Source organism: Podarcis melisellensis (assembly GCF_964234715.1).
Source record: "Podarcis melisellensis genome assembly, chromosome: 8".
In the NCBI taxonomy this organism is placed as follows: Eukaryota; Metazoa; Chordata; class Lepidosauria; order Squamata; family Lacertidae; genus Podarcis; species Podarcis melisellensis.
Genome location: NC_138540.1, coordinates 82,566,376 through 82,593,137, shown reverse-complemented (window position 1 = coordinate 82,593,137; position 26,762 = coordinate 82,566,376). Strand labels below are relative to the sequence as shown.

The window sequence follows — 26,762 nt, the reverse complement described above, 5'->3', positions numbered from 1 at the left end:
CCCCAGAGTCTGTCAAGACTGGCCCGTACGGGCAGGGGTACCTTTACCTTTACCTTTACCTTACCTCTGGTTGCGAACAGGATCCATTCCGGAGGCCCATTTGCGATGTGAAAAGCCCGCAACCTGAAGAGCCGTATCTGTGCAGATGCATGGCGCGATTTAGCGCTACTGCTCATGCGCAGGAGGTGAAACCCGGAAGTAACCCTTTCCGGTACTTCCGGGTCGCTGCGGGACGCAACCTGAAAAAACGTAACATGAAGCAAACATATTATTATTATTATTATTATTATTATTATTATTATAAAATAATATTTATTAAAGTTTCAAATAAGTTACAAAAATGAAAAGAAAAAAAGAAAGAAAGAAAAAAACATATTATTATTATTAAGGATTTCTCTTTTGTTATTTTAGTTGCTTATATTTACCTGTATTTATTTAAAGCAAAATAAAAGATTATTTTTAAAAAACAAACAAACATGAGGTATGACTGTAATAATAAATTTATACCCTGCCCATCTGGCTGGGTTTCCCCAGCCACTCTGGGCAGCTCCCAACAAAATATTAAAAACACGATAAAATGTCAAACATTAAGAACTTCCCTAAACAGGGCTGCCTTCAGATGTCTTCTAAAAGTCAGATAGTTGTTTATTTCCTTGACATCTGATGGGAGGGCGTTCCACAGGGCAGTTGCCACCACCGAGAAGGCCCTCTCTGCCCAGTTACCTGTAACTTCACTTCTCGCAGTGAGGGAACTGCCAGAAGGCCCTCGGAGCTGGACCTCTGTGTCTGGGCAGAACGATGGAGGTGGAGACGCTCCTTCAGGTATACTGAGCCTTTGAGGCCGTTTAGGGCTTTCAAGGTCAGCACCAACACTTTGAATTGTGCTCGGAAACGTACTGAGAGCCAATGTAGGTCTTTCAAGACTGGTGTTATATGGTCCTGGTGGCCACTCCCAGTCACCAGTCTAGCGGCCGCATTCTGGATTAGTTGTAGTTTCTGGGTCACCTTCAAAGGTAGAGCGCATTGCGGTAGTCCAAGAGGGACTGGTTGTCTTCCCATTGACAGGTACACCTTTCTTCATGCAACTGAGTTAAATTTCTAAGTTGCTGAGAAAGCCACAGAACAACTGGAACATTATAACTGACTCAAAATGTGGGGTTTTGTTGCTGTTTTGTGCAGTGGGGGGAAGTCAAAGAAGCCGGAGAGGGGAGGAAAGACCTGGAGATTGTTCTCCGGTGTGCATAGAGACACACATTGATCCCACTGGCTGGCAGAGGTGCCCAAACGTGGTTTTCTGCCATGCTGTGACCCAGGATTCCCCAACCTGGCGCCCATACCTTCCAACATTTCTCTGATGAAAATAGGGACATCCTATAATAATAATAATAATAATAATAATAATAATAATAATAGTAACAACAACAGCAACAATAATATTCTGCCCATCTGAATTGGTTGCCCCAGCCACTCTAGGCGGATTCCAACATATATAAAAAACTTAATAAAACATGGGGAAAAACTTCCCTATGCAGGTCTGCCTTCTAAAGGTTGTACTGTATAGTGACTTATCTTTTTTAAAAAAATTATTGATTTTCCAAAATTTTAAACAAACAAACAAACAAAAATCATAACTGAACTTGGTCCAATCTTAGTAACATTGTTAAATGACTTCCTCAAATTCCCTTGACTGAATTTCATTATATATCATTGTAACGGTTTTCCAAAATAAAATCTCATAAAATTTACTTAGTCCTCTTAACATCTTTGTTTCTTTTCATCTTAACTTTAAACATGTTGTTCTCTAACTTCATATATTTAAATCCTTAGCGTATCTATTTCTTTGCAGTATGGTGACTTATCTCCTTGGCTCCGGGGTAGGATAACTCCATAACCTCCAAGTTTTATCGGTTGAAAATAGGGACGTCCTCAGGAAAAGCGGGACATTCTGGGATCAAATCAGAAACCGAAACAGCTTCTGTAAATCAGGGACTGTCCATGGAAAATAGGGACACTTGTAGAGTCTGGGCGCCCTCGTAAGAAGAGGTCTGTTGTTATCAGAACAAAGGGTACCCCTCTAATTCAGGGTCCTGTTCTCACAGCAGGGGCGGACTTTGGGCTTTCCAATTTCAGTGGCACCCTGGGCCACATGACACCAGCCTTCAGCGCCCCTCCCTGCCTCTCGCCTCCCATTCTACATCATTGTAACCTTCAACGCCTCCCTTTCCATGGAGGCACAGGTTGCAGACACAGCAAAGGTGGCATTTTTCCATCTCCGCCATATTAAGCAGTTGGTCCCTTACCTTTCCTGCCCCAACCTGGCCACAGTAATCCATGCGACGGTCACCTCCAGGCTTGATTATTGTAACTTGCTCTACGCGGGGCTGCCCTTGAAGCTGACCCAGAACCTCCAGCGGGTGCAGAATGCCGTGGCGAGGCTCCTTACGGGGTCCTTGCCACAGGATCACATTCATCCAGTGTTTTACCAACTGCACTGGCTCCTGGTGGAGTACAGGGTCAGGTTCAAGGTGCTGGTTTTGACCTTTAAAACCCTATGTGGCCTAGGACCCACGTACCCACAGGACCGCCTCTTCTGGTATGCCCCACGGAGGACCTTAAGGTCCACAAATGACAACACCTTGGAGGTCCCAAGTTGCAAGGTGGTTAGATTGGTCTCAACTAGGGCCGGGGCCTTCTCAGTACTGGCCCCGACTTGGTGGAACACTCTGTCACAAGAGACCAGAGCCCTACGGGACTTTGACATCTTTCCGCAGGGCCTGCAAGACAGAGCTGTTCCGCCTGGCCTTTGATTTGGACTCAGTCTGACCCTTATGTTTCCCTCCCCTTATGGTTTTGATCTATGGGCTACTTTTAAAATGAGTCTGCATTTTAAATTTCATTTTAACCTGTATTTTAAATTGGTCTCCCCCCCCCCCTATTATGTTTTTACTGTAATTGTACTGGTGTTAGCCGCCCCGAGCCCGGCTCTGGCTGGGGAGGGCGGGGTATAAATAAAATTTATTATTATTATGGCGGTGGCTCCCTCTAGGGCTCCCCTCAGTCCGCCTCTGCTCCAAATGTACCAACCAGTTGCCCCCCATATATATATATATTTTATAATAATATTTTATTAAGTTTTAACAATAGAAAAATTCCAGAACAACAAACAGAAAAAAGAAAAAACACAAGAAAAATATAAAAACACAAGAATACAAAATTACAAAATACAAAAATACAAACATTTAACATAAAAAGGAAAAAGAAAAAAAGCACATAAGAAAAAAAATCCCTCTTTTTTAATTTCTCCTCTTTGATTAACTTATTTTCCTTACTTCCTCACGCCTCCCTTTTTTGTATCCCTTTTAAAAATTGGTTCAGCAAATTCATATCCTATTAGTTTATCCTTAATTGTTTTTCCTCACATATTATAGCTTCAAATTTTCATCTATTATCAATCCAATCTTACATTTTACCTTGTTGCTAGAACCCCTTCATTTCATTTCAATGTCATCAACATTCAGAAATTTTACAATGTTTCTGTAAATAAATTTTAAATTTCCTCCAATCTTCTTCCACCAACTCTTCTCCCTGGTCTCGGATTCTGCCAGTCATCCAGTTGCCCCCCATATAGAAACCAATGAGCAGAACCAGAGGGCGACAGCAGCAACTCTCCCCAGTCGCGATTCCCAGTACAGTAACTGGCATTTCAGAAGCACTGCTGCCTCGGACAAGCAAGAGGGGAAAACATGTCGCCACTGCGCCATTACGCTTTAACGCGCCGTCCGCGCTGGTGACCTTTAGAGTTTGCAGAACCGAGTCTCTGCCCCGCGAAGCTTACAATTTAAATGCTGGCAGCTGAACCTCAGAGGGGAATGAACGCGAACAAATGCAGTTTTAGGATGAAGGTCAGCGCTCGGAGGCGCAAGATTTGGGCGCGTCTGCGGTGCCACCTAGGGGCGAGAGATCTGGGTTGACGAACCACACTCCTTTTTTTACGCTTCGTTTTTTTGCACTCCCGGCTCCAAGAGGATCCCTGTGATCTGTCGTGATTTGTTTGCCCCCCTTTTCTTTTGGTCTTTTGCTTTCTCCCAGCAGCGCTGCACGGTGGCTCACAAAGGATTAAGGATCGACTTGCTCGCTGGATCCAGATCTCTCTCTCCAATCGGCACCTCCCCAAGTCCACACCCTTCTCCTTTGATCCCGGCGCGTCTGAAGCTGCTGTCCGCCACGTGGAAACTGAGCACAGGGGCCCAGGAAAGAAAGGGAAAAAAGTGATGGGGAGAAACGTCCCCAGAGCACATTCTCTTTAAAAAATAAAAGCTCGCAGTCTTCCAGTGGGAGGCAGGAAAAGGAGCAGGAGGCGGGGGCGCAAAGGGGACTTAAAAAAACAACAACACACCATTGCGAAGCTCCTCCTTGGACGACCTTGATGAACTTTGCAAAGGAAGGAAATCACGGGGTGGGAGGGCAGCTGGTCATGTGAGGCGAGTCCAATAAAGGGGAATTTTGCCTTGCTTTTTGTTTCAATTTGGCTGAGAGAGACACTTCCCGCACCCGGCAGCTTTGCTAGACCCGGGTTAAGTGAATCAGGAGAAGCTGGGGGAGAAATGGCTTCACCCTCCTCTCCTTCCAGGGTCCTTTGGGGGGTTTTGCTCCTTGCACTGCTCTCTCTGGCTCAGGCAGGTGAGTGACCGTCCTTCCATCTTATTGTAACTTGCTCTACGCGGGGCTGCCCTTGAAGCTGTCCCAGAAACTCCAGCGGGTGCAGAATGCCAGGGCGAGGCTCCTCACGGGGTCTCTGCCATGGGAGCATATTCACCCAGTGCTTTTCCAGCTGCATTGGCTCCCAGTGGAGTACAGGGTCAGGTTTAAGTGCTGGTTTTGACCTTTAAAGCCCTATGTGGCCTAGGACCCTCGTACCTCTCCTGGTATGCTCCGCAGAGGACCTTAAGGTCCATAAATAGCAACACTCTAGACTTCTCGGGTGGGACGTGGCTGACATTGTGGGTTAAACCACAGAGCCTAGGACTTGCCGATCAGAAGGTCGGTAGTTTGAATCCCCGCAACGAGGTGAGCTCCCGTTGCTCGGTCCCTGCTCCTGCCAACCTAGCAGTTCAAAAGTCAGAGTGCAAGTAGATAAATAGGTACCGCTCCGGTGGGAAGGTAAATGGTGTTTCCGTGCGCTGCTCTGGTTTGCCAGAAGTGTCTTAGTCATGTTGGCCACATGACCCGGAAGCTGTACGCCAGCTCCCTCGGCCAATAAAGCGAGATGAGCGCCGCAACCCCAGAGTCAGCCACAACTGGACCTAATGGTCAGGGGTCCCTTTACCTTTTAGACTTCCCGGGCCCTAAGGAAGTCAGATTAGCCTCAGCCAGGGCCAGGGCCTTTTCAACACTGGCTCCAGCCTGGTGGAACGCTCTGTCTCATGAGATTCTTTCTGCAGGGCCTGCAAGACAGAGCTGGTTTTTTTGCACAAAGCTTTGGCATAGTATAGTATATTGTATTTTAAAATGGGGTTTCAGAGTTTTTAGGGGGGTTTGAATGTTCTATGTAGATTTGCAATTTCATTGTTCTGTATGGGACAATGAGAATAAAGACATCGTATATCATCAGTCTGGAGGGGGTCCTAAATTTTGGGATAACACTACCCTGGATCCTAGTCAGGGGGCATGTTCTTATCTTCACCCCCTCCCCAGATCACATCGCCTTCAAGGAGGCTATTTTGATTGCGAAAGACAGCCAGAGGAGGACAGGTCTTGTGACAGTTGATTCTATCAGTTAATTATTCACAATGTGAAGAAACCCTCCCTTTTCCTCTCTCCTAAATCCACCGCCAAACCATTTCACTGAGTTACCTGGAGAACAAGCTTTGGGAGAGAGTGGCATGGAAGCAGTCAGCTGCTTTTGCATGAAGAAGATCTCAGGTTTAATCCCAGAAGGTCAACAATGTCTAGGCAACATGATGGCCATGTACATACGCAATAGACAGCCTTTATAGAATTCCTACAAACCATAACAAAGTCCAAAATGAAATCTTGAGTCTCAAAGTCTCTGAAAATCTTTAAATGCAGCGAGGTACCAGACTTTGTACGATGAAAGACAAGCTGTGAAACTTTGTGTATTCAGCAAATATGATGTCCAATACTGAACAGTGATTCCGGATATTGACTACTGTTTCGTAGAATTCTTCATCAGCGTGGTGGGAGGATATAGAATTGCTTCATCAACCCATCTTATTTCAAATGAATGTATGTAAATGAAAATATCCAGTGGTGTGGAACAGTGCTCATGTAATAATGTAATCACTGCTCTGTTGCGTATGTACATAGTCATCGTGTTGCCTAGACATTGCTGACGTTCTCTTTGCAACACAGGGGTTTGTTTGGTTACTTAATCTCAGAAGGGCGTGAAACTCTGGCGAGATGCTGCCAGTCAGTGTAGGAGACAGTACTGACCTAGATAGACCAGTGGTCTGATTTAGTACAAGGCAGCTTCCTCTGGTCCTATGCGTTGCCCTCTCTCTCCATGCCACATATAATTTTCCAAACCTATGTCATACCCCCCCCCCCGTTATAATTTGCCCTTTGCACTAACTAACGCCAGATACTTTTGCCTTTCCTTGCATGCCCCAGGCTCTTGATCATATGGAAGTTTATTATTATTATTATTATTATGGACGTTTATTATATTCTAATAATATGACTGTACGTTTCTGAGCACAATTCAAAGTGTTGGTGTTTAAATGCCCTCAACGGCCTCGGTCCAGTATACCTGAAGGAGCGTCTCCACCCCCATCACTCAGCCTGGACACTGAGGTCCAGCACGAGGGCCTTCTGGCGGTTCCCTCATTGCAAGAAGCCAAGTTACAGGGAACCAGGCAGAGGGCCTTCTCGGTAGTGGCACCCGCCCTGTGGAATGCCCTCCCACCAGATGTCAAAAAGAAAAATAACTACCAAACTTTTAGAAAACATCTAAAGGCAGCCCTATTTAGGGAAGCTTTTAATGTTTAATAGGTTATTGTATTTTAGTGTTTTGTTGGAAGCCGTCCAGCCAGATGGGCGGGGTATAAATGATTATTATTATTATTATTATTATTATTATTATTATTATTAACAAGGGAGGCATTCATGGTGAGTTCCGGCAGCTCTTTTTCTAGAGAAATAGTACTGCTCAACAACATATTTTTGGGTGCAGGGGCGTATAAATTTCAGTTCCTTGTTGAGGCCGAATGTGCAGATCTGTCTGTACAATCTTCCAACGCCATGATTCTGGGAACTACTAGTGAGCTGCTTTTAGTTGCCATATTCTATCAGCCTTCTTCAACCTGTTGCCCTTTGAGAAGGGCCACAGCTCAGCAGCAGAACATCATGCAGAAGATTCTCAGTTTGGTAGCTGGCATCCCCAGGTAGGATTGGGAGTGAAGAGACTCCTGTCTGAAATCCAGTCAGTGTAGACAATACCAAGCCATGATCTGATCTGGTTTAAGGAAGCTTTCCTATCTTCCTAGATGTTTCAGGATTGAGTGAATTCTCCACTCAGCTCACCAGGTGACCTTGGGCCAGCCAGCCAGCTTAGCCTACCTCATAGGGTTGTACTGAAGGTGGAAGAGAACCACACAGAGCATCTTGAGATCTTTGGAAGATAAAGGTTGTCTATAAATGTAAGCAATAAATACAGTGGTACCTCAGGTTAAGAACTTAATTCGTTCTGGAGGTCCGTTCTTAACCTGAAACTGTTCTTCACCTGAAGCACCACTTTAGCTAATGGGGCCTCCTGCTGCCGTCGCACCGCCAGAGCACAATTTCTGTTCTCATCCTGAAGCAAAGTTCTTAACCTGAGGTAATATTTCTGAGTTAGTGGAGTCTGTAACCTGAAGTGTATGTAACCTGAAGCGTCTGTAATCTGAGGTACCTCTGTAACCAGAACTCAAAAAAAAGAAGAGTTTTTCTTCCACTGACCATTTGGGCAAAAGGGACTGACAATCTTTTGAAGTGTAGGAATTTTCAAGGGTCAGGGGTCAGTCTTGATGGGATACTTTTCACCTTGGGACGCTTCAGATGGACTCTGGAAGGAGCAGCCTCTTGGTCTTCCAGAGACCTTGAGACTCTGCGTTTCTGCTTGCGAGGCAGATGCGGTCCTGCATGTGTGTTTTGCAAACAGGAAACTGACGCTGTGCACTCAGCAGCTTTTGTGTCTTCTGTTTCACAGAAGCAAGACGCCGGAACGTTTGTTAGCGTGCTGCTTGATAGAGAAGCAGCGAAGCACAATCCCCCTTTTGGATGTTCATCAGCCGCTTTCGGTTCCCCAAATTTGCTTTGACCGAGCGTTTGCTTCTTGTCAAGTTCCCCAAAAAAGTATTGTTGCAGGGGAGGTCAGAGAGGTTTGGGTAGAATACAAGAACAAAAAAACCAAACGCCACACGCCGGCAAACATTTTTAACTACCGCAGGAGTAAAACGAGCGTATGCATCACAAACAGCAATTCCTCTTTCAAGCCATCTCCAACTAAGGCCGTGGAAACGCCATGCATTTAAAGCTCATGGCTCCCCGCAAAGAATCCTGGGAACTGTAGTTTGTGAAGAGTGCTGGGAATCGTAGATTGGTGAGATCTGGTAAACGCCCATTTCCCAGAATTCTTTGGGGGAAGAGTCAAGGACAATCCACGAAACATTTAAAAATTTTAGTGTAGTATAGCATAGTATCAAAGTAATTTTATTTTTATTTGTAGAATACGGATAGATACCTTTTCAAAACGAGAGCAAGAGTTCTTTGTGTCTAGTTTGTCTCAAATGTGACCTACTATAAATGAGATTACCTGGCGAAAACAAGCTCACACCTTTGAGTTTGCATATATACTTAAAGTACATATATAAGGGCTTGTTTATATTTTGGGAATGGTTCATAGAATCATAGAATTGTAGAGGTGGAAGGGACCCTGAATTTTTCCTGATGTTTAGTTGGATTAATGTTCTTAAGTCACTGCATATTTTTATAACAGGGTAGGGCTCTATGCTATGAATCAAGCACTGCTGGGAGTCATTTCCTTTTGTTTCCCAGTGTATTTCTTATAAATAAATAAAAATTGGTGTGGCACAAGCAATTTTTTGTTCTGAAAGTGTGGCCCAGAGAAAAAAATGTTTGAGAACCACTGCTCTGGCAGGACAGCTGCGTTGGTCTGTTGTCCAAAAACAAGCAAAGAGTCTGGTGCATCTTTTGTTATGGTGCCTTTCTGAAGAAGCGTCTCCACCCCCATCGTTCAGCCCAGACACTGAGGTCCAGCGCCAAGGGCCTTCTGGCGGTTCCTTCACTGTGAGAAACAAAGCTACAGTGAACCAGGCAGAGGGCCTTCTCGGTGGTGGTGCCCGCTCTGTGGAACGCCCTCCCACCAGATGTCAAAGAGCTAAACAACTACAGTGGTACCTCGGGTTACATACGCTTCAGGTTACAGACTCCGCTAACCCAGAAATAGTACCTCGGGTTAAGAACTTTGCTTCAGGATGAGAACAGAAATTATGCTCTGGCGGTGCAGCAGCAGCAGGAGGCCCCATTTGCTAAAGTGGTGCTCCAGGTTAAGAACAATTTCAGGTTAAGAACAGACCTCCAGAACGAATTAAGTTCTTAACCTGAGGTATAATAATAATAATAATAATAATAATAATAATAATAATAATAATAATATTTATACCCCGCCCCTCTGGCTGGGTTTCCCCAGCCACTCTGGGCGGCTTCCAACAAAATATTAAAATACAATAGTCTATTAAACATTAAAAGCTTCCCTAAACAGGGCTGCCTTCAGATGTCTTCTAAAAGTCTGGTACAGTGGTACCTGTGTTCTCATCCTGAAGCAAAGTTCTTAACCCGAGGTACTATTGCTGGGATAGCGGAGTCTGTAACCTGAAGCGTCTGTAACCCGAGGTACCCCTGTATTTCAACTACGGCTCCCATCAGCTGGCTGGTCCACAAATGCTTGTGCCGTAATAATAACCCTGTATGCTGCTGGACTCCTGCGCATTCATTGAATAGCCGCGATGGCCTGCAGTGGCCGTCTAAATGCCAAGATGCATGTGATCAGAGACAGCCTGGCATTATGCAGAAGTGCACAACTTCAGGCGTCATTTCGGTGTCTTCCCCTCCAGGCAGAAATTTCTGGCTGTTCCGCCAGCAGGTCTTGAAGCAGCGAGAGCAGCGCGCGGTGCAGGAGGCGTATCTTCGCCTGAGACAGCTGCCTCGCTTCCGGGTCCCAGGGATGTGGAACGCTCCCCTCGAGAGCTTCATCCGCCAGCCCCTGGACCACTTCAACCGACAGGAGCAGCGCACCTACAACCAGGTACGAGATGCTCAATGATCTGGCAACATCGATGGCGCTTACCATATTTTTCGCCCCATAGGGCGCACCGGCCCATAGGGCGCACCTAGTTTTTTGGGGGGGAAATAAAGAAAAAAAATTATTTCCCCCCCAGACGCAGGGCTGGGGCGGGGGAAGCTTGAGCTTCCCCCGACCCCAGCCCCCAGAACAGGCTGCTATTCGCAAGCCTAGAGAGCCTGGTGGGAAGTCGCGCCGGGCTCCCCAGGCTTGCGGATATCTGCCCAAAGTCGCGCAGCTCTCCCACGGCTTGCCGAGAGCTGTGCGAAGTTCGAAGATGCAGGCAGCTCTCCGCAAGCCGTGGGAGAGCTGCGCAACTTCGCGCCGGGCTCCCATGGCTTGCGGAGAGCTGCCTGAAGCCTGGAGAGCGAGAGGGGTCGGTGCGCACCAACCCCTCTCGCTCTCCAGGCTTCAGCGAAAGCCTGCATTCGCCCCATAGGACGCACACACATGTCCCCTTCATTTTTGGAGGGGGAAAAGTGTGTCCTATAGGGCGAAAAATACGGGACTTGGGTTTATTATTTCAACTCATGCGCAACCACTCATTCTACATGCCTATTTTATAGTTTTGCTTTTCACCTTTTAGTGTGTGTTTTTTTTTAAAAAAAATGTATTTGATTTTCCAGATTAAAATTTTACATTCATATACGAACATAAAATATAAAAACAAGATTCCAGAGAATCTCCTGGACTTCCCTTCTCCCCTTTGTGGGTCTTATTATTCGTCCTTTCCTTCTGCATCTTTTATAAGAATCCAAATTTTTATATCTCCATTATATCCAAAGTTCATCATTACACTACAAGCGTTGTTCCAATCCCACTAATGATTTTAACTGTTTACAATGGTTTTTAAGATAAATCATAAAATTTCCCCATTCCTTATTAAAGTTTTGGTCCTCCTGATTTCTGATTCTTCCGGCCATTTTTGCCATTTTGGCATAGTTCAGCAACTTGATCTGCCATTCTTCGCTGGTAGGGACTTTATCTTCCTTCCATCTCTCGGCTAATAGCATCCGCACAGCCGTGGTCGCATACATAAATAGTCTTTTCTGGTCCCTTGGAATTTCAGCACCTAGAATTCCTAAAAGAAAAGCTTCGTGTTTTTTTTAAAAAAGTTATTTTAAACATTTTTTTCAATTCATTATACCGTATTTTTCGCTCTATAGGACGCACCAGGCCACAAGACGCACCTAGTTTTTAGAGGGGGAAATGAAGGGGGAAAATATTATCCCCCCCCCCCCCGCTGCCCCAAAGAGCAAAGAAGCCAAGGCAGCGAGCGGGATCCATCTCACTGGCTGTCTTGGCTTCTGCCATAGCCGGGTGCAACCCGGATCATGCTCGCTGCCTTGGCTTCTTTAGCCTTTTGCAGCCTCTCCCGGCTGGAGAGGCAGAGCGCGGCTATGGCAATTCCCCCACCTCCCGCGAAAGCCCACAGGAGCCGTGCACCCTTTAAGGAGCGCGCGGCTCCTGTGGGCTTTTCTACCAGGAGGGAGAAGGGACTGACTGGCCACGTCAGTCCCTTCTCCCTCCTGGGGAAAAGCCCGTAAGAGCCGCACAAAGCTTGTGTGCGGCTCTTGAAGGCTTTTCCTGCCTGCCTCCCCCCTGCATTCGCTCCATAGGACGCACAGACTTTCCCCCGTGGTTTTTAAGAGGGAAAATGTGCATCCTATGTAGCAAAAAATACGGTATATCATTTCCCAGAATGCTTTTACTACCTTACACATCCACCACATCATTTTATTTTCACCTGCTGTGATGATTGTTCCCTCTGTTTTATCTACATTATGAAATTATCATCATCACCATTATTATTATGCTTTACATGTGCTGTCTGAATGTTGCCTTAAGGTTACCAGACGTCCCCGTTTCCTGGGGACAGTCCCCAGATTTACAAATCAGTCCCCATACAAAATCCATTGAAGTTGAAAAGTGTCCCCGGATTCATTGAAAAAAATCTGGTAACCTTACCTTAGGGAAGCCCACCCCCTCTGTAGAGTCATGCTTTGGGGAGGGGGAGTCCCTTTCACTCACAGTGATATTCCTTATCTTCTTTGTTTCTGTTGTTGTTTAGTCGTTTAGTCGTGTCCGACTCTTCGTGACCCCATGGACCAGAGCATGCCAGGCACTCCTGTCTTCCACTGCCTCCCACAGTCTGGTCAAACTCCTGCTGGTAGCTTCGAGAACACTGTCCCACCATCTCGTCCTCTGTCGTCCCCTTCTCCTTGTGCCCTCCATCTTTCCCAGCATCAGGGTCTTTTCCAGGGAGTCTTCTCTTCTCATGAGATGGCCAAAGTATTGGAGCCTCAGCTTCAGGATCTGTCCTTCCAGTGAGCACTCAGGGCTGATTTCCTTAAGAATGGATAGGTTTGATCTTCTTGCAGTCCATGGGACTCTCAAGAGTCTCCTCCAGCACCAGAATTCAAAAGCATCAATTCTTCTGCAGTCAGCCTTCTTGATGGTCCAGCTCTCACTTCCATACATCACTACTGGGAAAACTATAGCTTTTACTATACGGACCTTTGCTGGCAAGGTGATGTCTCTGCTTTTTAAGATGCTGTCTAGGTTTGTCATTGCTTTTCTCCCAAGGTGCAGGTGTCTCTTAATTTCGTGGCTGCTGTCACCATCTGCAGTGATCATGGAGCACAAGAAAGTAAAATCTCTCACTGCCTCCATTTCTTCCCCTTCTATTTGCCAGGAGGTGATGGGACTAGTGGCCACGATCTTCGGTTTTTTGATGTTGATGTTGATGTTTTGATGTCTCTTCTTTACCTCCCTAAAATTCACAGCGATTCTGGATTAACCAGGACTTTTGGCGACGCCCCGACGGACCAGTCTTCCTCTTCATTGGTGGCGAGTCTGCCTTGTCGGTGTTTGATGTGCTGGCAGGTGGGTGTCATGCAACACCTCAGTTGCAGAGAATGGGGAACGAGGTCTCTTACATAGTCATTCATTCATTCATGGCATTTCAACCCCGTGTTTTTCTCCCAAGGTAGCATCCGTGGTTGTTATGTACTGAAGTTCTCACCCTGGGCCAGCAGGGGAATACTGTAGATAGTTCAAGTCCACATATGCAAATAAGGGATCGAAAGTGACGTTCAGTGATTGGATAGTTACAGAAAGTTGCTACAGTTACGTTGTACTGGAGCTCTATATAAGCAGGCTGGCTGAACCCTTCAGTTCTGTTCTGGCCTGTGAATAAACAAGAGCTGTTTGAAGAATCGCTGTGTCGTCTGATATGTTCACCCACAACTTAACACTGGCGACGAGGATGGGATCGATGGACATCAGAGCACAGCCAGATGCAGCCACCATCTGAGCTGAGCTGAATCACTGAGCTGAAACACTGAGCGAAATCACGGAGCAGCATGAGAACTTCAGTACATAACAGTGGTTCTCTTCCTCCTCATTTAATCCCCTCTACAACCCTGTGAGGTAGGCTGAGAGGCAGTGACTGGCCCAGGTGAGCTTCTTAGCTGAGCAGGGATTTGAACCCTGCACTCCCAGGTCCCAGCCCGACACTCTAACCACTGCGCCACACTGTTTTTTGAGATGGGACTTGCCAGAGCTTCGCCTTCAGCCGCATTTGCAGGGCCCAAGGCTCTGCCCTGGATTGACTGAAGGCGTACAGAGCAACCCTGAGGACGTACAAAGTTCCTGCACCAGTGCTAGGATGGTTTTGTCGTCACAAATCCCTGTGAATGGTGTCTGTTAAATTGTGGGCGAACATATCAGACGACACAGCGATTTTTCCAAAGCAGCTCTTTATTTGTAAGCTGGAACAGAACTGAACAGCAAATAGCTCAGCCGGCCTGCTTTTATAGGCAACCGGCTGTCAACATTGTAGCAACAACAACCCACGGTTTCCTGCCTAAAGTAAGTGACATGGACCTGAGTGAAAACTACTTACACAATACTCCTGGTGGCCAGGGTGAGAACTTCAATACATAACAGTGTCCATGTGTCTTTTGTCAACGTTTAAGCTTTAATTCCCAGTTGCTGGCAATCGCTGGTATGCAAAGCGCTGCTGTTCTCCTGTCCAGCTTGCAGGCTGCATCCACAACATAATAAGAATAAATAATAATTTTACTATTTGTGCTCCGCTCATTTGACTGCGTTTTCCCAGCCACTCTGGGCAACCATATATTTAAAACACTATGAAACCACTTTTAACAATTATGGTCCCCCCCCAAAAAAAAACTCTGGGGGCTGTCATCTGTTAAAGGTGCCGAGAGTTGCCAGGAGAACCACAATTCCCAGCTCTTCCCTATGAAGAAAGTTGAAATGTTAAACCACTCTGAGAATTGTAGCTCCGGGAAGGGAATAGGGGTCTCCTGTCCTCTGTAGTCTTCGAACCTGAAGGTCCCCATCTACGCAATACATTTAAAGCAGTATCATATCACTTTAAACCAGAGTTTCCCAAACTCGGGTCTCTAGCTGTTGCTGGACTACAACTCCCATCATCCCATAGTCAGCAGCACCAGCGGTCAGGGATGATGGGAGTTGTAGTCCAAAAACAGCTGGAAACCAAAGTTTGGGGAAACCCTGCTTTAAACATTCAAGCCTTCTCCCAGAGAATCCTGGGAACTGTAGTTTGTTAAGGGTGCTAAGAGTTCTTAGGAGGCCCGCTATTCCCCTTCCACAGTTACAATCCCCAGAGTGGTTTCCCAGTCAGTCCCTCTTCCTAGGGAACTCTGTGAATTATAGCTCTGTGAGGGCAGCAGGCACGATCTCCTAGCCCTCTTAACAAACTACAGCTCCCAGAATTCTTTGCAGGAAGCCACAACTGTTTAAAGTGGTAACGCTGCACTTTAAACGTATGGTGTGAAGGTGGCCAGAATGAGACCTATCCCTTGTTTCTCTTTCCGGTTTTAGGACACCACGTGGAGCTGGCCCAGAAGTACGGAGCTCTGGTGGTGGCCCTCGAACACCGTTTCTATGGGGCCAGCATCAATCCCGATGGGCTGCAGGATCACAACCTTCAGTTCTTGTCCAGCCAGCAAGCGTGAGTTGGCACCTGTGACTCGTATTGCAAACCCTGCATGCGTTTCCGTAATACCGTAACATTTTCTTTAAATATTTTACAAAACGCTTCCATTCCTCCAAAAACGTTTCCTGCATTTTTAATCTCTAATTTTGGCTTGCTCTGTCATTTTCATAAGCCGTTGGCATCTTTTCATTGGCATCTAGCCTCCTTCCCATTTTTGAGTGTATATCGTTCTTGCCGCTGTCGTGGCATGCATAAATAAATTGTCTTAAGTCGATCGCATCTGGTTGCAAAGTTCTGCCGTCTCCTTTTGCAGCTTGTCTGACCTGGCCTCCTTCCACCACTTTGTCACCCAGAAATTCAACCTGACTTCCAACAACACCTGGATTTGCTTTGGAGGCTCCTATCCTGGCTCGCTGTCTGCCTGGTTCAGACTCAAGGTGGGACCACAAGATCGCCTGTAGGGGCCAATAGGAACAGGACAGTGCCAGAATTACTTATAAGCTAAACAAGCTATAGCTTAGGGCTCCACTCTCTTGGGCCCCCCCAAAAATTAAAGGGGAAAAAACCCTGGGTGTACATTTCCAGAATAGAAGATAAAAAACAAATAAAATAAAACCTACATACAGCAACAGTGTTTTGTGTTGTGTAGGCTCCTGTGATGTAAGTCATGGGCCCCGCCTGCTAGCCTGCTCCCCAAAATATCACTGGTTTGCTCATTTCTATATATAGGATGCCAACATTCTGCATGGGCTGGTTGCATGAGTAAACAAACAAACCCCTGTGTTGCAAAATATGAGTCAGCAATATCAAAAGCAACACGATGGTCAGAAACAATAACAATGTGAAAAACTTTATGGAATAATTGAAAACATCAAAACTAACAAACGGAAGTCTCTGAAAGTCCTTAAATGAATCACGGGGCCAGACTTTACCCAGCGGAGAGCAAGCTCTGGAACAGTGCTCATGCGATCTATTCGAAAAAAGACTGGTTAATGAAGAAATTACATATCTTTCTACTTACGAGTGTTGAACTAATTGGCTGATGAAGAATTCAACAAAACAGTAGTTATCTGGAAACACTGTTCAGCAGAGTTCAGAGCTGGACATCAGAATTGGACATTTGCTGATTATACAAAGCTTCACAGCTTGCTCTCCGCCTTCTGTGAACACAGTCTCAAAAGTGAGTCCATAAGTGACTGCAGAGGCCAATTCTGGATCCACACGTCCATTCTCCCTCTCTCTCTCTGTTCCAGTTTCCCCACCTGGTCTTTGCTGCTGTTGCTTCTTCTGCCCCCGTCAGAGCCCAGCTGGATTTCACAGGCTACCTTATGGTGAGTTCTTGGCAAAGAAACCAGGTGGTCTTTTTGAGTTTGGGGATGGCCCTCAGAGCTCCTTGAGCTCAAATGATGACTACACAATGGCCAAAAGTTTGCCCGTGGTTGAACTCAGCCTCGGTCAACCGGAAAGGCCTCCAGATATTTGGACTACAACTCCCATCAGCGCTGGCATGGGCTGATGGGAGTTGTAGTCCAAATATCGCCAGTTTGACTCAAAAGAAGAAGAAGAAGAGTTTGGATTTGATATCCCGCTTTATCACTACCCGAAGGAGTCTCAAAGCGGCTAACATTCTCCTTTCCCTTCCTCCCCCACAACAAACACTCTGTGAGGTGAGTGGGGCTGAGAGACTTCAGAGAAGTGTGACTAGCCCAAGGTCACCCAGAAGCTGCATGTGGAGGAGCGGAGAGGCGAACCCGGTTCACCAGATTACGAGTCCACCACTCTTAACCACTAAACCACACTGGCTCTCATTATTCCCCCTCCCCCAAATAGTGAATAAGAAAAAGCTGGAATTAATACAGTGGACGCTCGGGTTGCGAACGCGATCCATGCAGGATGCATGTTCGCAACCCGCAGCGTTCGCAACCCGTGTCTGTGCATGTGTGGGTTGCAATTCGGAGCTTCTGCGCATGCGCAAAGTGCAATTTAGTGCTTCTGCTCATGTGTGACCACCGAAACCCAGAAGCAACCCATTCTGTTACTTCCGGGTTTCAGCGGCCCGTAACCCAAAAAAAACTGCAATCTGAAGCGGCTGTAACCTGAGGTATGACTGTACCACAGTGTGAATCATCACATATGAACGTAATGTTCTCACCATGCCTGAAACCCCACGCGACTTAACAACTTCGTCCTTATCCCCTCTCACCTATCTCTCTTTGACTTCTTCTTCTCCAGGTTGTTGCCGCAAGTCTGTCCAATCCAGTGGTCGGTGGTTCCAAAGAAGTGAGGTTTTTAACATTTTCCCAAATGACTCGTTTTTTGGCTGTGTGGCAAACTACAACTGTTAAAAGTGGTTCTGTTAACACTTTGAATGCATAGTACACACACATCCCTGCTTTTTGCCGCCTGTCGTGTGCTCCCCCCCCCTGTGTTTCCTTTTTTTAAAAAGAAATATTTATTTGATTTCAGAAAAAAATAAACTAATAATAATAATAATAATATTAATAATAAATGTTTATTTGCATCCCGCCCTCCCTGGCAGAGACTGGGCTCAGGGCGGCTAACATCAGATATATAACATTGGTATAAAATCAAACAATAATTAAATTACCTCCTAAAAACAAGTCAGGATCAAATAATAACAAAGTCGATTAAAAATCCATATAATGAGATTGCTCTGAATCTTAAGGCTTTCCCCCATCCCCTCCAGTTGTCAATATTTACAACTGCATATCAGTCCATTATCCACATTTTTTTATCCATCTAAATTGTCCATAGTTTTTGTTACTTTACAAGTGCAATTAAAACCGTGCCAATGTTTTCATCTGCTTAGAATGGTCCCCTAAATGAATTACAAAATTTCCCCATTCTTTTTTTTCCAAAGTTCCTGTCCTCACCTTCCTTTTTGCTTCCCTCGCAGTGTATGGAGGCCGTGGCTGACGGCTTCTCGGCTGTGGACGCCCTGGTGCAAGATGGAGCCCGGACCAAGCTGGCGAAGGACTTCCGCTCCTGCCAGGAGTTGGAGGGCTCCGGCGACTGCGTGGAGCTGGTGTCCAACCTGGCTGACATCTTCATGCTGGCTGTACAGTACAACAACGAATACATGGAGTGGAGCAACATCGCCAACTTTTGTCGTGTCATGACCAACAAGAAGACTGGCTCCGCCTACCAGAGACTTATGGCTGCCAACAACGTAAGCCTGCGTCTCGGGGGGCGGGAGAGCTTTCTAGGGCCCAGACTGAGGAGCTGTGTCAATCCTTTTCCTTTGTTTAGGACGAGAGTGTGACTGGTCCCCAACTCTCAGTATTATTTATTATTAGTTTTACATTTATCTATCTATCATCTATCCATCTATCTATCTATCTATCTATCTATCTATCTATCTATCTATCTCTATCTATCTATCTATCTTTCTATTTATTTATTTATTGACAACCAAAACACAAACAGTGAAAGCCCCCAGGTGGCTGATACATTGGGTATACATAATCAATAATAACATATTCAAATCAACCATATGTACAATTCTCTATACCTTAACATCACAAGGTTTATTTAACTTTTAACATTTTAATTGTTCAAACCTGCCCAAATAATTCAATATATTCTCAAACCAATCCTCATCCTTCTCACTGACCTTAAACCCTTTCATTTTATGTATCTTCCCAGTTGGATATCCCAAGATAATAATATTTTTCTATTTTTCTATTTTTCCCTCCATTGGTTCACCCCTAGCTCTTCTGCATTTTCCCAATTACTCGCTATAACCTGTCTGGCTGCAATTACCATCAATTTTACCCATTTACATTCCTCTTTTGTTTCTGACTTGGTGCTACTCAGGCTAATAAGGACCATTAATTTAGATATTCCCACCTTCCTACCCACAATTCCCGATATTTCTATACCAGTCTCTTTCCAGAATTCATTAACTAACGGACAATAAAATTTTTTTATTAGTATTACTATCTGGACTCACACCTCGGCAGCTGTTTTGTGCGGGCGCCCACGGCATGTTTATCGTGATATGAGCACCACCACCTTGTTTTTTAAACAACAACAAAAAGGACTAGTAGTTTATTTTATTTCATAAAGTTTATATGCCACTTGATTATAGTGGGGAGGAATCTAAAAGCGGTTTACAAAAAAGAATAGAATACAGTCATACCTTGGGTTACAGCCATTTCAGGTTATGTTTTTTCGGGTTGTGGACCGCTGAAACCTGGAAGTACTGGAACGGGTTACTTCCCGGTTTCGGCGGCCGCGCATGCGCAGAAATGCCGAAGTTGCAACCCATGCAAATGCGCAGACTTGGGTTGTGAACGCTGCGGGTTGCGAATGTGCACCCCGCACGGATAATGTTCGCAACCCGAGCGCCAACTGTAATAGAAATGTCTCCCCAAAACGTGCCAGAAAGTACCATATTTTTTGCTCTATAAGACTCACTTTTTCCCTCCTAAAAAGTAAGGGGAAATGTGTGTGCGTCTTATGGAGTGAATGCAGGCTGGGCAGCTATCCCAGAAGCCGGAACAGCAAGAGGGATTGCTGCTTTCACTGCGCAGCGATCCCTCTTGCTGTTCTGGCTTCTGAGATTCAGAATATATTTTTTCTTGTTTTCCTCCTCCAAAAACTAGGTGCGTCTTGTGGTCTGGTGCGTCTTATAGAGCGAAAAATACAGTAAATGATAGGCTCAGAGTAAAACACATGTGTCTGTGCAAAAATATTATAAAAAAACATTAAACAATTTAAAAAGGAATAGATACATTAAAAATAACCCAGATGGAGACCCCTAGCATAGCTGGAAAAGCTTTTCAGGCCAAAAATGTCTTCAGTTGTTTCCTGTTGTGCCATCGCTGACCATTAGCTGAGCTGGGAGTCCTGGACTCGCAGCGGCGTCTGAAAGACACTTCCTTGGCCAACTCTGGGTCTGTGCAACAGCCATTCTGGGACTGAAGCTCCTCTTATTTTCTTATATATTTAATGTATAGGTGTGGGGGGTTTTTGCACTAGCCAAAGGCCATGGCATCATCCAAAGAAGAAAAACGAAAACAGCAGTTGCTCCATAGGCAGTAAAACCATGATCCAATCCACCTGAATTCCTTATTACACAGAATAAAATGTCATCCTCAAATAAAATGTGCAGATTTAGATGTCAAGAGTCCCCTTTGCAATTGACCGCGAGCCCACCCAGATCTTTCTTCCTAATCTTCCTAGCTGCCACCTTATAAGTCATGGAGTCATCACTCAGCAGCCAGTTCACCCTCTGGTTAGATTTGTTACCTTCGTGAAAAGGGGTTTTGTGAATTGGTTTCTTGGGTCCATATATAGTGGACGTTGTAGCAAGTGATGGCAAACGTTCTGTACATGTGGTTGCCCACGCAGGCAGAGTCTCTCTTCAAAAGGTATTCCGTTGTATCGCCCACCCAGGGCCGGATTTAGGTTTGATGAGGCCCTCAGCTACTGAAGGCAATGGGGCCCTTTATATGTCCAGCTGTCCTTTGTCAACAACAAATTGTTGTGTTTTTTGTGTTGAATATATGCTACAATGGACGATTCAGTTGCGAATGTGATCTGTGCGGGATGCACATTTGCAACCCACGGCGGTGCGTCTGCGCACGTGCCGGTTGCAGTTTGGTGCTTCTGCGCATGCGCAAAGTGTGATTTAGCGCTTCTGCGCATGCACAACCACCGAAACCCGGAAGTAACCCATCCCAGTACTTCCGGGTTTTGGCGGACCTGTAACCCAAAAAAACACAAACTGAAGCGTCTTTAACCCGAGGTATGACTGTATATGGTAATTTATGGACCTAATAGGTATCTAAACCCATTTGCACATAACAAATAGGAACCTACACAACACAAAACAAATTTTTTTTCCTTCCAGTAGCACCTTAAAGACCAACTAAGTTAGTTCTTGGTATGAGCTTTCGTGTGCATGCACACTTCTTCAGATACACTGAAACAGAAGTCACCAGACCCTTCTATATAGTGGGAAGGTGGGGAGGGGTGTTACTCAGAAGGGTGGTGGGAATGGGTGATTGGCAGATAGCTGTGATGAGCCTGTTGACGACTCTTAACGACTGCAATAGGTCTTACAGGAAAAAGCAAGGGGTGAGAAGGTGAAAAATGGCTTTGTCATGTATAATGAGATAAGAATCCAATGTCTTTGTTCAGACCAGGTCTCTCCATGGTTTTAAGTTTGGTAATAAGTTGCAATTCAGCAGCTTCTCTTTCCAGTCTATTTCTGAAATTTCTTTGTAGTAAAACAGCTACTTTGAGATCTTGTATCTGAAGAAGTGTGCATGCACACGAAAGCTCATACCAAGAACTAACTTAGTTGGTCTTTAAGGTGCTACTGGAAGGAATTTTTTTTTGTTTTGACTATGGCAGACCAACATGGCTACCTATCTGTAACATACACAACAGAAAACACTGTTGCTGTATGTAGGTTTTGTTTTATTTGTTTTTTATCTTATATTTTGGAAATGTATATCCATGGTTTTTTTCCTTTAATTTTTTGGGAGGTCCCCAAGAGAGTGGGGCCGTAAGCTATAGCTTGTTTAGCTTATACGTGAAACCTCTCTTTTCAAAAGGTGTATTTGGACGGCATGAACATGACATGCACACAGAACAATCACACAGAGGCCCTGAAGGAGCTGCGCAGCACATCCATCTCCACGACAGGCGTGGGCATCAGGCAGTGGTACTTCCAGACATGTACAGAGTTCGGATACTGTAAGTGAGAGTTAACATTTTGCCCTCTGCTCTCCTCCTCCTCCACATATTATTATTATTATTATTATTATTATTATTATTATTATTATTCACCCTAAGGTCCTGGGATGGGTTATTTGTGTTGGTGAGGAGATGAGAGTTTGTTCATCTCAAATCAGACCTCACGCCTCTCATTGAACTTGCATACATACTTAAGGTACATAGGTAAGAGGCTCGTTTATAATTATATTTTGGGAATCCCTCACGTTCTTGTGCATCTGCTTCGCTTTATTCTGGCTGCCCCACGATCATATTATAAAGTAGTCGTGCTCTACGTTACAAATCAAGCACGGCTGGGAGCTGTTTCTTTTCGTTTTCCAGCGTATTGAGAGAAGATTTGTTGTGGCGCAAGCAAATTGTTAATCTGAAAGTGTGGCCCAGAGGAAGAAGGTTTGAGAACCACTGACTTGGGGGCTGCCCCAGAGAAGGCTCTGTCCTGGACCTCCACCGCTGAGCTTCTGAGTCCAACCAAGTGTGGGCTTTCCCATTTGCATTGTTTCCCGTGAACTTATTTTCTTTCTATTTATTTATAATATACATTTTAATTAATTTTTTTTAACATATCAGTTCCAAGAGTCATACAACATAACTTCTCATCTTATAAAAATATTTTGGACTTCCGTCAACTCCTCTGATGATTTTCCATTTTTTATCACTTATTCTTCATTTCTCACTTTCTGTATTACATATAATTATCCTTAACTAATAATTCTCTTCATAGTCTTTCTTGCAATATTTCAAATAATTCACCTTACAAAACTTCTTGCAACCCTATTAGCGTAATCATCACAGTTACTTTTCAAATAGTTCACATATTTACTCCAGTCTTCTAAGAATCTCTGATCCCGCCGGTTTCGAATCCTTCCTGTTAATTTATCTAATTCTGCGTAGTCCATCAACTTCATCCTCCATTCTTCAGTAATTCTTCTTGCTTCCATTTTTGTGCCAATAATATTCTTGCTGCTGTCGTTGCGTATGAAAACAACTTACAATCCTGTCTGTTAATATCATTTCCTACCATGCCAAGTAAAAAATGCTTCTGGTTTCTTAACAAATGTATATTTCAACATCTTTCTTGTTCCCCGTGAACTTAGTGGCCTCAGCCCTGCCTTTTGCACTTTATTTCTCTCGCTCTAGACCAAACCTGCGACGATCCTGCCTGCCGTTTCTCCCGCTTCATGAACCTGACGACTGAGCTTGATACCTGCCGAGAGGTCTTCGGCATCCCTTCTCAGGCTATCCAAGAGGCTGTGTCCTTCACCAACGACTACTATGGTGCCGATCACCCCAAAGCTAGCCGCGTCCTCTTCGTGAACGGTACGGAGGGTGGGGAGATGTGGGGCCCTCCCAGACGCCCGTGGGCAGCGCGTAGTTGCGAGAGAGGGAGAGACCCCCAGTTTGAAGCCTTTGGAGAGCCCCGTTTTGTCAAACCAAATACAGTCGGGTTGAAGTTGCTTCAGGTTGAGCGCTCTCAGGTCGCGCTCCGTGGCGACTCGGAAGTAACGGAATCGGTAACTTCCGGGTTTCGCTGCTCGCGCATGTGCAGACGCTCAAAATGATGTCATGCGCATGAGCGGAAGCGGCGAATCACGACATGCGCGGACGCGGGTTGCGTTCGCTTCAGGATGCGAACGGGGCTCCGGAACGGATCCTGTTCGTATACAGAGGTACCACTGTATTTATGCGGCTGGTTGTGATTGCTTGTTAGTGAGGAGAAAAGCGCTCTACACATGCTCAGAGGCAGTTTTCCCCCTTCACTGTGAGGGGTGTGTAGGGTTTCTCACCGTCTGTCTGTGGAACAGACTCTTTAAGCAGGCCTTTGGCTGATTGACATCCAATACCTTTTTAAAATGTGTAATGGAAAGGGCGGGGTATTGGGATGTTTTTGTTTTGATTATGTATTTTCTATTTTTTTATATTGTGATTTTATTGTTGAAAACAACAACAACAGACTCCCTCAGGAGGTGATGAACTCTTTTTTCTTGAAGGTTTTTAAGCAGGGTGGTGGTAATTTGGGTGGTAATTTGCCATGCATGATGTTCATATATGATTTATGATCATGTATGTTGAGATTCCTGCATCACAGGAGGTTGGACTCTAGATGACCCTCTACAATCTTATGGTTCCGTTTCTCCTCCTCCACTTCTGTGAGTTCCATTTTTGCACGGACAGAACAAGAGATGATACCAAGGCAATTTCATTTCAAAATCTAAGCCAAGGAGGTCTGTCATCTGAGGCGGATATACCAATAAACCCATTGGGTTGCACCCAACCAAGTTTTACTCACAGCAGCCCCATTGAAATAAAAGGACCTAATTTAGTCATGTTCATAAATTTCAATAGGTCTACTCTGAGTAGAGCCACAACACATTTCCCAGCGAGTTCATAGGAGCAGCGTAGGTCCCCCATCCTGGCATCAGAAGTTAGCTTCCGAGATCTGCCTCTCCCATTGGATCACACTGGCGAATCAGTTTACTTTCTTTCCTCCTCAGTGATTGATCACTGCCTTCTCTCCCCAGGCGACATTGATCCTTGGCACGCGCTGAGTGTCCTCAAGAACCAGTCCCGCTCCGAACGGGCCATTTTAATCAACGGCACTTCCCACTGCGCTGACATGAGGACACCCAGCCCCCGGGACCCCCTGCCCCTTGTCCATGCCAAAGAGGTGAGAATGGCCCTGGGATTCTCACTTGAATGTTACGGGGTCAGAGGTGGCATGGGGGGGGGGAATAGCTTGGAATCCAGAACCTTTTTCAGGAAGTTCCACTTACTCTAACCTGTCTGGTCTCAGGCTGGAGGCAATGCAGGGAAGAATTAGAGTGCAGAACCCTTTTAGGAAAGTTCTGTTTCCTCCTATGAAGATATAATAATAATAATAATAATAATAATAATAATAATAATAATAATATTTATTTATACCCCGCCCATCTGGCTGGGTTTCCCCAGCCACTCTGGGTAGCTTCCAACCAAATATTAAAAACAATACAGTGTCAGACATTAAAAACTTTCCCAAACAGGGCCGTCTTCAGATGTCTTTTAAAAGTAAAATAGTTGTTTATTGCCTTGAAATCCCCTGGGAGGGCGGTCCACAGGGCGGGCGCCACTACCGAGAAGGCCCTCTGCCTGGTTCCCTGTAACCTCACTTCTCGCAGCGAGGGAACTGCCAGAAGGCCCTTGGCACTGGATCTCAGTGTCCGGGCTGAACGATGGGGGTGGAGACGCTCCTTCAGGTATACAGGACCGAGGCTGTTTAGGGCTTTAAAGGTTAGCACCAACACTTTGAATTGTACTCAGAAATGTACTGGGAGCCAATGTAGGTCTTTCAGGACCGGTGTTATATGGCCTCGGCGGCTACTCCCAGTCACCAGTCTAGCTGACGCATTCTGGATTAATTGCAGTTTCCGAGTCACCTTCAAAGGTAGCCCCACGTAGAGCGCATTGTAGTAGTCCAAGCGGGAGATAACTAGAGCATGCACCACTCTGGTGAGACTGTCTGCGGGCAGGTAGGGTCTCAGCCTGCATACCAGGTGGAGCTGGTAAACAGCTGCCCTGGACACAGATTAACCTCTTGGTCCATGAACCTTGTAGTGGGGTAGGAGAGTTGAATATAATGCCAATATATTTTACATCAGGCAACCAATGCGCCCTTAAGTTTCAGATAATACATGGGTAGACAAGTCTAAAAAGCCCCAGACACAAATTTTCATGGCCCTCTAGCAGCTGTGGTGGCTCATGTACCAGAAATAATATATTTAGTGTTAACTCTGCAAATGTATGCTCGATTCTGACCCAACTAAGCCTCCTGATATATATTTTGCTCCCCACAAATGTCTGCTTGTTAGGGTTTTAGTCTTGTTTTAAATGTTTTTGTTTTTAATTATTGTGCAAAGTACCTTGAGATGGTGGTTTAGGAGGTGGTTAATAAATCAACGGCTGTAATAAAAATGAAAACAATTGTCCCTGAATTAGGAGCACAGCCTATAAATCAGGATTCTAGTTAGGAGCCTGGCCAACCTTGGTTTTATTTTCTCTCCCTCCCCACTCCCTCCATACAGCAAATCTCCTTCCAGGTTGATGAGTGGCTGAAGTTAGCGAGAAAGATAAATCAAGGCAGCTGAGGGGCCAAATGAGAAGATGTTTCGCCAGCCCAAACCACTGACACCTCTCCTTCGAGAAAGACTGCTTGCTCCTGCCTTGTCTTAGAGACTCACAAAACATCTTTGCATCACCTGGAAAATAACTATGTGGCACAAATGACTGTCTTTTTTTTTAAAAAAAAAGCTTCAATTTCCAAATACAGATTTATTTATTTTTAATACCCTTGATTCTTCACTGTTGTTGATATGACGATGATGATCTGTCGATGGACCTGGATTTCGTAGCGGGTGGAAGATGGAGTGTCAATAAGGATGCCAATATATTTTTTCTTTTCTTTTACTGGCTTTTGCTCCTTTGCTGTCTGGCTTGTGGGATGGTGAAGCTTTTCCTATCGCTGTATCTCCGTGGAAAGAGAAAAATGTCTGCTTCGTTTCTGTGCGGCAGACTGTGGGTTAAAGGCTGTTTGTCCCAGGGGCAGGGCAGAAAGTTTGCGACGAAAGGTAGAAAACCGGGAGCTGTAAAACCCTCCTTGGTGGAGGTCTGCTGGAA

At 45.3% G+C, this 26,762-nt stretch overlaps 1 protein-coding gene across 2 annotated transcripts; it reads left to right on the top strand.

Moving 5' to 3' along the window:
* Positions 1-4,500: 4,500 nt before the first annotated feature.
* Positions 4,501-26,552, top strand: PRSS16 (serine protease 16). 2 transcript variants are annotated; one of them, XM_081922175.1, is made up of 12 exons: positions 4,501-4,680; positions 10,134-10,324; positions 13,147-13,246; positions 15,233-15,362; positions 15,661-15,784; positions 16,601-16,678; positions 17,580-17,627; positions 18,265-18,537; positions 21,935-22,076; positions 23,253-23,432; positions 24,635-24,780; positions 26,171-26,552. In XM_081922175.1, exons 1-12 carry the CDS (start codon positions 4,605-4,607, stop codon positions 26,231-26,233), a joined length of 1,551 nt encoding a protein of 516 aa, XP_081778301.1. In that variant the 5' UTR covers positions 4,501-4,604; the 3' UTR covers positions 26,234-26,552. The 2 variants fall into 2 exon arrangements, with proteins under 2 accessions (XP_081778301.1, XP_081778302.1); XM_081922176.1 differs by lacking the exon at positions 4,501-4,680 and adding an exon at positions 7,515-7,645.
* Positions 26,553-26,762: the final 210 nt, after the last annotated feature.